The sequence below is a fragment of the Triticum urartu genome, chromosome 4, assembly GCF_003073215.2.
Source record: "Triticum urartu cultivar G1812 chromosome 4, Tu2.1, whole genome shotgun sequence".
Lineage (NCBI taxonomy): Eukaryota > Viridiplantae > Streptophyta > Magnoliopsida > Poales > Poaceae > Triticum > Triticum urartu.
This window is the reverse complement of record NC_053025.1, coordinates 350233673-350244452: the sequence shown is the minus strand read 5'-3', so window position 1 is coordinate 350244452 and position 10780 is coordinate 350233673. Positions and strand designations below refer to the sequence as shown.

General features: G+C 45.9%; 1 protein-coding gene and 1 long non-coding RNA gene across 2 annotated transcripts; one reads left to right on the top strand and one right to left on the bottom strand.

The window, feature by feature from the left end:
• Positions 1-4610: 4610 nt before the first annotated feature.
• On the top strand, positions 4611-6163 carry LOC125553846. The gene is made up of 2 exons (XR_007304229.1): positions 4611-5170; positions 5496-6163. It is a non-coding gene; the product is annotated as an uncharacterized LOC125553846 (long non-coding RNA).
• A 2322-nt stretch (positions 6164-8485) lies between these two features.
• On the bottom strand, positions 8486-10089 carry LOC125551653. The gene has a single exon (XM_048714924.1). The coding sequence runs from the start codon at positions 10013-10015 to the stop codon at positions 8807-8809; it is 1209 nt and encodes a 402-aa protein (XP_048570881.1). The 5' UTR covers positions 10016-10089; the 3' UTR covers positions 8486-8806.
• Between the last annotated feature and the right edge of the window lie 691 nt (positions 10090-10780).

The window sequence follows — 10780 nt, the reverse complement described above, 5'->3', positions numbered from 1 at the left end:
TGGCTTCAGAATTTCATAACGTGTTATTATGTGCGATCTATTAAGATGCGGATAGAGTGTGAGGAGCGTTATTGTCGATCTCTCTGGAGCCACCTCTTGAATTGATAAATCATTCTTGCTTCCCTTATAGCAACTCCTAAATGCTCCCAAGGGGAGATCTTGTTATGCCTTTAAAAAAGGTCTAGCGACAACGCCTCTCGCCCAATATCACAGCTTAGTGAATGTTATTGTATTGCGTTAAGAAGAACTCAAATCGTGAACTCGAGTGCCCTTGGAACATTTAAATCAATAAATTGTAGGGTCCCTCCTGCGCTTTCTGTGTGATCGTTCGTCCACTACAGATAGCTGCGCCTCTTTATGAGCTAAGGTAGGGGGCCGAGGTAGCTTTATTATAGTGCCCAGTGCCGATACAAGTATAAGCTCGTATTGCCGTGGCAATTAGGTAATCAACGACGACTTCCTATGGAATCTTTGCTTACTGTTGATTCCATCTGCAGTCTATCTTCTTTGCCCTGAGTGATCATCTTTCCATAGTTGGAACTTAAGTCACACCAATCGGCTTTACTAAAATCCGGTTCAGGGCCTGATGTTATTGGCATACACTTCTAAATGTTTTTGCAGATATCCAGTAAGCACTAACCAACCTCGTGCAATAGGTGCACATGCGTTCATGCTGAGACAGCCTGTTCGCGCCTCGAGCACAGTTACTGAAAGACTCAGTCTGTGTTTGCGTAGGAACGGCGTTCGAGGGTAGCAAACGTAAGATTAATTGGTTAGCCTTGTCTCTCTCGAGTTATTTCCTTCGGAGTGCACGCTCTGCGCTCTTTGCACAAGACTCTCGCCATGAATGACGCCCCCCTGCTCCGGTGTTGGCCGTTAGGGAGCCCCGCGCCCGGCGTCGGGCGTGTAGGGCGGCCCACCTCGGACAGCTTTCCATGCCTGCCGCAAGACCGACATTCGAGTAAGTGCGCGCCAGGTGTGGCGGAGGTCCAGCGATTCTCCGCGTTGGAGAAGTGCTACAATCACGTTCGAAATAAAAGAGAGTTTACTCCCCCTAGGCATCTTAAAGACATATATCTCAGTCTGAAGGCATATCATATTGTATATACGAAATATGAGTGGCAATCTCGGTGGGACCGATTCGCTCTTTCGGTGGGACCGAAAAGTTATGAAAGGGAAACAGAGAGTTTGCAACCCCATCTCGGTGGGACCGAGATCCTTATCGGTAGGACCGAATTGCTAGGGTTTGGCAGTGGCTAATGACAATTGAAACTCGATGGCGCCGGATAGGAAAAATCGGTAGGACCGAGTTTGGCTTAGAGTTTAGGTCATATGTGGATATGGGAAAGTAGTTGAGGATTTTGGAGCATATCATTAAGCACATGAAGCAAGAGGCTCATTAAGCAACACCTCATCCCTCCTTAATAGTATTGGCTTTTCCTATGGACTCAATGTGATCTTGGATCACTGAAATATAAAATGAAGAGTCTTGAGCATTTGAGCTTGAGCCAATCCATTGTCCTTAGCATTTTGAGGGTTCCACTTTCATATCCATGCCATGCCAATCATTAAGCTTTCCTGAAATAATCATCTTGGAATAGCATTAGCTCAATGAGCTATATGTTGTTATGAATTACCAAAACCACCTAGGGATAGTTGCACTTTTAGCCTCAAACACGCTTCGCTCCGGTGTCCGTCGAGTGCACGCCGTGCTCCAGCCGATGCCCCCACCTCGGCGCGGACGCCCGCCGCGGCGCCGGCGGCGCGTGCCCCACGGTGCAGAACGACATGATAAGCGGCGAGATGCGCGGTGGTGAGCCAGTCCAATAAGAGATAGGGCCATGGGCATAATTTTTAACAAATGAGGGGGTGTTTAGATAAAAATAAAACCTTTTCCAGAGTGCCACTTAAACAGGGACCGCGGGTTTATTTCAAAGAAATAGAGGGACTTTTTTGCAAAAACGCCGACGACATACAACCAGAAGCAGTCGCTGCTTTCTTTATTAGTAGGTAAAGATATAGACCGTGGGAATAGTAGGGGATCAGGGACATCGGGCCGGTCTGACAAAACTTCCGTATCAGACTTCTGATAGGAAGTGCTTTCCTTTCTTAAATTATCTTCAATGAGCAATGCTAGACATATGTAAGCTTACGTTCAGATCTTACGTAAAAGCTGATGTGGGATTTGTTAATTAGGTCAGGATTAGCAGCTAGGGCCCACACCGGTTAAAATCGGGGGGAGAAAGGAATTTATTGGAAGGTTAAGTAGGACTACGTAGCACCTTTCGTAGGTGTAGTATTATTGATCTTCAATTGTGGTCAAGAACACTCTCAATTCACCGGTGCATGTATCTGCATGAATGAACAATATCTTTTGGATAGTTTATACTCTCAATTTTTTTTCTTGGAGAATAAACTTTCGATCTATTCATCTTCAATCATGATAGTACAACGAACACTAGAAATAATAAAAATTACATCCAGATCTGTAGACCACCTAGTGACGACTATAAGCACTGAAGCGAGCCGATGCTGCACCGCTGTCATCACCCCTCCCTTGCTGGAGCCGGACAAACCTTTTTGTAGTAGACAGTAGGAAAGTCGTCGTGCTAAGTCCCCATAGAATCAACACGCCAGAACAGCAACCACCATCGATAAAGAGTGTAGATAAGAAGGATCCAACCTGAAGACACATGAGCAAAGACGAACGGCGAACAGATCCGAGCAAATCCACCAAAGACATATCCACCGGAGACACAACTCCACACGCCCACCGACGATGCTAGACGCATAACCGGAACGGAGGCTAGGCCGGGAGACCTTTATTCCACCTTCAAGGAGTCGTCACCGTTCGCCTTCCTGAGTAGGACACAAACCCTAACAAACCTTGAAAAAATATCTAAAAACGAAGCCTCCCCCTCCCCCCCCCCCACCACCACCAGCAAGGGCCGGGATCCACTCCGCCCCATGGCCCTAAGGTCACGGGAGACGAGGCGAACCGGCGCCGGCGGGGGGGGGGGGGGGGGGGGGGGGGGGGCAGAGGAACCCTAGCTTTTTGGGTAGGCGGCATCTCAATTTAGAAGAGATACTTTTGGGTATTTGTCTAAAAAGCATGTCTTTTGAATTACTTATTTTAGATAGAATGTATCCAAATCCTTTATTATTAGTATTTAAGCAACAAATTTCTACACCAAAGTCAGAAGGCCACAAGGCACTATACCACCCAACCATGTCCATTTACTAGTAGATCCACTACATGGACGAAGCTACATACCCGCTTGGGTGTACAAATGTATAACCATTATTTTGCAGACCTTTTTGGTACATAAGTATATGATGCAGATATATAGAACAATAAGGAAGTTAGGAAACATGAGCAAAATCTAAAAATTCTAGGGATTGTGTACACCATTGTTTTGATGTTGGCTCCACCACTGATCCGCTAAAGTTTATGGATGACTAGAATGTGATGGTTTATTATTCACATATATATTTTAATTTTATTCTTGATAAGTTTATTACTACAAATTCCCGCAGCAACGCGCAAGGAATTATCTAGTTCAAAGAGTAGCGTGCTCCAGATATCTTCGTTGTTAGTGAGAAAAGAAAATACAAGAAAATACCTATCGTAATTGGGACACGTATGACTTGAGCTCTGGACTTGAATTATAGAGCAATAAACTTAAATTTTATAGCTCAACTGTGGAAAATTGAATTGGCAGCTCCAGTGTTGTGTGAAAAATGTAATGCTTAACTTACAAGTAATAAAGCGTCCTTTTCAAAAAAAAATGTGTCGAGTCAAACTTGACAAATTTTGACCAAATTTGTATTAAAAAATATCAACATCTACAATATGAAATATACATAATATAAAAACTACATTTCATAATGAATCTAAATATATTCATTCGGTATTGTAAATGTTGATACTTTTTTCTATAAGTTTGGTCAAAATAAAGATATTTTGACTTTGAAAAAAATTATATGTAGACTAAAAAAGAACAGAGCGAGTACTATTTGTCGACCATTGGACTTGACAGTTGGTCTACTTAATAATGAGTTTAGTGAGTAGGTAGTGAAGAGAGGAGAAAACGGCATGCGTAGATTTGATGGATAATAATGGTTCATGTTTCGAGAAAAAATATTCATGGTGAGCGTTCCTCCAAATTTCAGCAGTATGCAACAACGGCATTGCATTGCATTATCTCTATATGCCGACATAAAAAACTGTTCTTCGACTAGCCACGGAGGTTGAAGAAAAGGCAGCTCAGCCTAAGACGAATTAGGTGATATTTTTATACTCAAATGTCTCGGATTTTATGCCAACACAGATCGGACACATTTGGCCGCCTTTTCGCTGTCAGGTGCTGATCTTTGAGCAGTGAGGCTTCGACTAGTTATTCCTAGACAGTCTGTCGTGCTGTTTACCAAACAGGTTTTATGGAAAAGAATATATTAAAACGATGACAATATAGATATTAGATAGATAAGGAAGTCCCTTTTTTGATACCCCAGACGACGACTAGCCACGGAGGTTGAAGAAAAGGCAGCTCAGACTAAGACGAATTACGTGATATTTTTAGGGAAACGTTTGTAATCAGTCAGCCGGTCAAAAAACTGGGTCGGTCACCTCCTCGCACAACGCACGCCCATGTGACCGCTTACCCACCGCTATCCACAGGAACCTTATCCCCACCCCCCGCAAGACCTATCTAGTTCGTCCCTTGCCGCCGTTCTCTCTCCAAGTCCTTGAAATCCCAGCACCGGCGGGTTGAGCGGCGCCGGAGCCGATGCGAGCGGCGGAGCTGCGTCCATGGATGAACTCCTTCCCCTTATCTCTCTGTAGTAGCCATGGATAGACCCCTTCCCCTTCTTCCCTCAGCAGCCATGGATGAACTTCATCCCCTTCTCTCTCTAGTAGCCATGGAGGGACTCCTTCCCCTTCTCTCCTCGGCAGCCATGGATGAACTCCATCCCATTTCTTTCCCCAGAAGCCATATGAACTCCATCGGTCCATCCCCTTCATCACCCATCCTTAACCCTCTTTTTTTTCCTACAACTGTTTTAGAAGCTACAACTGGGCCATGAAAAAAGTTGCGTCCATACTCTAAGGTGCTGGAACCGGCTAGGGAAAAAGCTACGACCACCTTAATCGGAGGTGCTGGAATCGGTATTAATTTTTGCTGAAATCACACTTTTTTTGCTGGAACCATATGTTCTTTTTGCTTCAAGAACACTATAGTATTTTTGCTGAGATTTTTTTTGCTTCAATCATATTATTTTTTGCTCGAACCGGCCTTTTTTTTGCTTCAACCTGACCATGGTAGTTTCTGTTCTTGAGATTTTTTGTTGGAACTGGCTAATTTTTTGCTACTACGGCGACGACAACATGGAAGCATGTGTGTGTTTTGCTGGAACCGATGTTTTGTTTTGCTACCACCGATGGATTTTTTGACTGGATTTCTTTGCTGAGTTCTTTTTTTTTGTTGGAAAAGGTGATGCATGCCTACAACAACGAGTGAAGGGACGGCCATGGCGGTGACGAGGGAGCTGCGACGGCGGGTTGGGGCACGAAGACCTACAGGATGGGTGGACGAGCGTGCGTAATGAGGCGGACGGTGCAGCGATGTGGCAGAGACAAGCGGGGGGAGAAGATTGGGGTGAAAGGGGATGCGTTGACTTTGATCGAACGGTCACACGCATGCTAATCTGACGGTGGGTGATGGACCTGCCCAAAAGTTAGGCCGGCGCACCGGCGCCTATCAGTCCCCATATTTTTATGCTCAATGTCTCGGATTTTATGCCAATACAGATCGGACACATTTGGCCGCCTTTTCGCTGTCAGGTGCCGAACAAGTACAATAGCTAAAGTTAGCACCTTTTTCGGCAAACTAGTTGCTGAGTTTTACAAGCTGCCCATATTTTAGGCCAGCGGGTAAACAGCTTCATAAATTGAATAAGAAAAATAAAATGTGTTCCACACACTACTGATATCCCCTCCAAAGCTGATACAAGTATCAAAGGGTGTTTGGGGCAGCTGACTTCTGTCTGGGAAAGGCAGATGTTTATCTACATGAAATATTGTCAAATCAGGCCATCTAGATCTGTTTAACATGTAGATATTGGATGCAATGCTGTAATCATTTTCAATAAAAGGAAAAAGAACCCACAAACAAGGTTGTCAGAATCGCGATTCTGAATCGGATCGGAGCTCCAATGACAGGATCGCAAATCATAGAATCTTCACTATCAGGATCGTAAAAATGTAGATTCTATGAACCAAAATCGTAGAATTAAAGGGGTTAGTTTAGATCGTAAAGTCGTAGAATCGTACAACGGAATCGCGATTCTGACAACCTTGCCCACAAATATAAAATGCACACATAACTATCAGAACTTGGCAGCACTTTGTACAAAACAAAAAAACTGACAACAACGACACTATTTAAAAGAAGATAAATGCTAGGCAAGACATTTTGTACAAAACAAAAAGCTGAAACCAGTGGCACATTATTTCAATACAAAGTTCCATAATATATTTAACAGCAACTTGTTTTTTATTTCACATGCAAAAATTTCACTTAATTATCCATATATGTGTGTGTACTTTACTGTAAGACATCGTAAAGAAATGTAAGAAATAATATCTGATTGCCAAATCAGAATGTGAGTCTAAGGAAAGTAGATATACCCGCCCGATGAGTATTTTGTCTAAATGATAAAAGAATGTGTAACTACCCAAAGGCTTAACTACACCATCTCAATATAAAACCTAATTTGACAACCTCATAAATACTGAAATAAAAAATGAACAAATCTGTATCATACAAGTCTAGACGATCATGAGTCTAATAGAAAGTGGAATAAAATCAAAGTAATCCAAATCATACATGTCTAAATGATCATGAAGCAATAGCCTAGTTACTAGATCCTAGTTAAGGCACAACATTTTGTGGTCAGCAATGTACTATGAAATGTTCAACGACGTGAGGTGTTCGTCGCATCGGTCTTTCAATCTACCCCCCTTAATATTCAGTTCCGACGAACGCTAGCGGGCAATCGTTGGGAAGAATGGCTCCGTCTAGTTAGGAGATTGATGGAGGTCCAACTTTCACAACAACCCAATGAATTACGCTGGAAATTGACTAAGTCTGGAGTATTCACGGTTAAATCAATGTATATTGATGTTATTAATTCGAACTCCATTCCTACGTCCAAGCATGTTTGGGATGTCAAATTTCCTTTGAAAATAAAAGTGTTTATGTGGTTTGTCCACAAACAAGTTATTTTAACTAAGGACAACTTGATAAAGCGTAATTGGACAGGACCTACTAGGTGTAGTTTTTGCGATCGGGATGAGACTATCAAACACCTCTTTTTTGATTGCCCGTTGGCCAAAGTACTTTGGCAGACGGTCCACATTGCTTTTAATATCAATCCACCGTATTCTGTTAATGCGTTATTTGGGACATGGCTTAATGGGATTGAGCCTGACTTAGCGAGACATATTCGGGTTGGAGTTTGTGCTTTGCTGTGGACTATCTGAACTTGCAGAAATGATTTGGTTTTTAACAGAATATCATGTATACATTTTTGCAGGTCATATTCCGAACTACGGCTCTGATCCGTTCATGGTCGCTACTCACCCAGACGGAGGCCAGGGAGCATTTGGTTACTGGGTCTTTCCGCTGGGAGATGGTAGCTCGGGATATCTTCAACCGGTTTGGATGGCGGTCATGTAATAGGATAGACAATTAGTTTTCCTATCTAGTTTTAGCCATCCGGTTGTGGCGTCTTTTCTTGTCTAGTTGGTGTTTCTGGCCTTTATTGGCTCTGTGTGAGCTTTCTGTGTTTTTTTATTATTTTTGGAGACCTTTAAAACCATGTTGGCACTACTTTATTTGGTTAATAAGATGGCCATATGCATCTTTCTGATGCAGAGGCCGGGGAATCCCCTTTTCAAAAAAACAGTACTATGAAATGCAAACCATTACAAGGCGAACACTGTAACACTAGATGATTATGATGCCTATTTTGTAAGAGACCAAGTATTATGGAATTTTGATAAGTTGAGAGTAAAGACATCTTAGTAGTTCGATAGGTTTCGGCCAATGCACCTTTTGTACATAACTTATGTAACAATAAACTTGATCACATACTGATTACATGAATTAATCCCATATTTCCTAATAACAATTATGTGATCATAATGAACCAAAATAAATAGCATAAGGAATAGAGGTAATTACCTACTGCATGAAATCCTATTTAAGCATATTAAAATCATTTAATTATCAACTTCATAGTAGAATGACAAACTTGGTATTGCCAAGTAAATCATTATCGTAGCTAATATATGCCTTTGCAAAAAAAAAAGTCTATGTATTCAACAAGAGGAGCCAGCTTCACTTACTTGATAAGTTGCTCTTAGAAACTTCTCGAGTCACCATGGACCCTTTGAAGAACCAAAGTGGCATGACATGCATAACCAATCAAACAACACTTGATCTACGAAACATTATTTCCATTACAAGAAATACCTACAAGTTTGTCTGCCAAAGACAAGAGCACGTATCCTGACAAATTTGGAGATACCACAAAGTCACAGAGTACTTCTGTGGCAGCCTGAATCAAACGACTCCATTGCTAGCAAACTACAACAAAGTACACTACCACTGCAAGATGAGATAATAGCACAATAACAAGAACTACAACAAGGTAAAGGCAGTCCTTGGAGCATCTGTTCCAACCCAACTAATCATACAATACTTCAGGTCTTCAGCACCATGACAAGCAACGGCAACAATTACAGCATCCTCCCAAGATTATCCACCCTCAAGAACGGCAAGTTGTGTAAATTTCCCAGATTCCCTAGTATATCCTCGGTCGGATCAACATCCAAATGGAAGCTGCCCAGGTCCTCAACTCCTGTGACATTTGCCCTGCCAGTACCATCTGTAGCCTGTGCCTCCTCATTTATGTTAATCCCTCTTACCTCCTCCCGCTGTCCACCTTCACCCTCCTCACCCTCACCCTCAGCCCACCCATCATGTCCAAGCATCGATGCATCAATGCCGCTCTCCACACCACCCCCAAAAGAACGCCTCTTGGGCCCCGCCCCAACCTTCTTGCGAGCAGTTGTCTTCTTGACCCTACCTCTGGATGATCCACCACGAGCACTCCCATTCTGCGGCTGCCGGTCATTGCTGCCTCCACCATGGTTACTATAGTTCCTACCAATGGCACCCCCACCACTTGGCGCATTGTTCCAAGGGAAGACCTTGTAAAATGGCTTCCAGTTGCCACCCAGATCCGCCGAGTTGGGGAAACCAAGGGGGAAGAACCCCCAAGCACAGTGGTACATCTCGGTGCCCGGCACGATGGTCGGCTGTGTAGGGATCTCAACAGCCACAAACCCCCGTCGGCAAGACTCGTTTGGGCACTTGAGCGCGCGGCCAACTAGCTCGCGCGGGTACTGATGGACGTAGCAGCAGAACGGGCACGCAGTCCAGAAGTCCGCCGCCTCAGCTTCCGGAGCGGCAGCAGCGGCTGGTTGAGAGGGAGCACCAGAAGGGATGTTGGTAGGTGCAGAACGCAGTGGCCGGCGTGATGGATCAGAGAGGAGTTCGTAGGCGTCGTTGACGATGCGGAGGGCTACATCCGCACCGGGGTGGGGGTTGCTGGATTGGAGGAGGAGCGCGAGGCGGCGGAAGGCGCGGGAGATGGCGCCGTGGTCGGTGGTTTTGGAGGGCACCTGGAGGACGGCGAATGGGTCAGGCTCTCCGGTATAGAGCATCACCTGGGAGGCGAGGAGAACGTCAGCGACGGCGAGGAGTTCGTCGGCGCCGGGGAGAAGCGGATCCGCCTCCACCGCGCGCTCGGCGAAGCGCTTGCAGCCGACGATGTCGCGCGCGGCGAGAAGCTTCGCCGCAATCTCCAGCCACCGCTCCGCTTGCACCCTCCCGCCCTCGCCTCCGCCGTCTCCACTACCGCCGGCGCCGACGGAGAAGTTCATGGTTTTGGGGGAAATGGGACAAATGGCTTTTCTTTTTCGAGGGTTCAGTTTGCTCTTTTTTCGGGTGAAGAGTTTATGGTGCAAAGGGGTGTGTCTCACAGCATCTCCAGCCGTCCCCCCAAAGCCCCTCCAGGAGGCCTTTTTCATTGTTGGCATGCATTTTTTCGCCCAGTCAGCTCCTAGACCCTGAAATAGCGTCAGATTTAGCCAAATTTACGCCCGACGATCTCAACCTAAACCCAGAAAGCTGTGGAGCAGCTGGGAGCGCCGGCACTCTTTTTTCATGCAAAAGCCCCACACGTCAACCTCTCTCCTTACTCTCTCTCCTTATTTTCCTCACAGGACCACCACGTGCATGGCCTCTCTCCTGCAGCTCCAGCAACGCCGGAACCCGCCGTCCTCGTTCGTGTCGCCCCGTCTTGGCCAGTGTGAAGGACTCGGCGGAGGAGGCCCCGAGCGCGCCAGCCACAGGCTGCCCCAGCCACGACGAGCCACGCACGGGCGGCACCGGCCCCTCGCACGGGCACGACTGGTGGCGGCCAAGGCGGCACGGGCGCGCCGGCCCGCGGCGGCCAGGGCGGGAGGCCGGGCGTGGCGTGTCGGGCGCCCCCCTTCATCCTCCTCCTCCTCTCTGTCCTCGGCGGCGGCGGCCAGGCGCGGGCGCATCTTGAGCTTGCCCGTGGGCTCCTCGGGCCAGCCATTGAAGTCCTGGACCACCGGCGTATCGCTGTGGATGGCGCCGAGCTTGGCGAGCACAAACTCAAG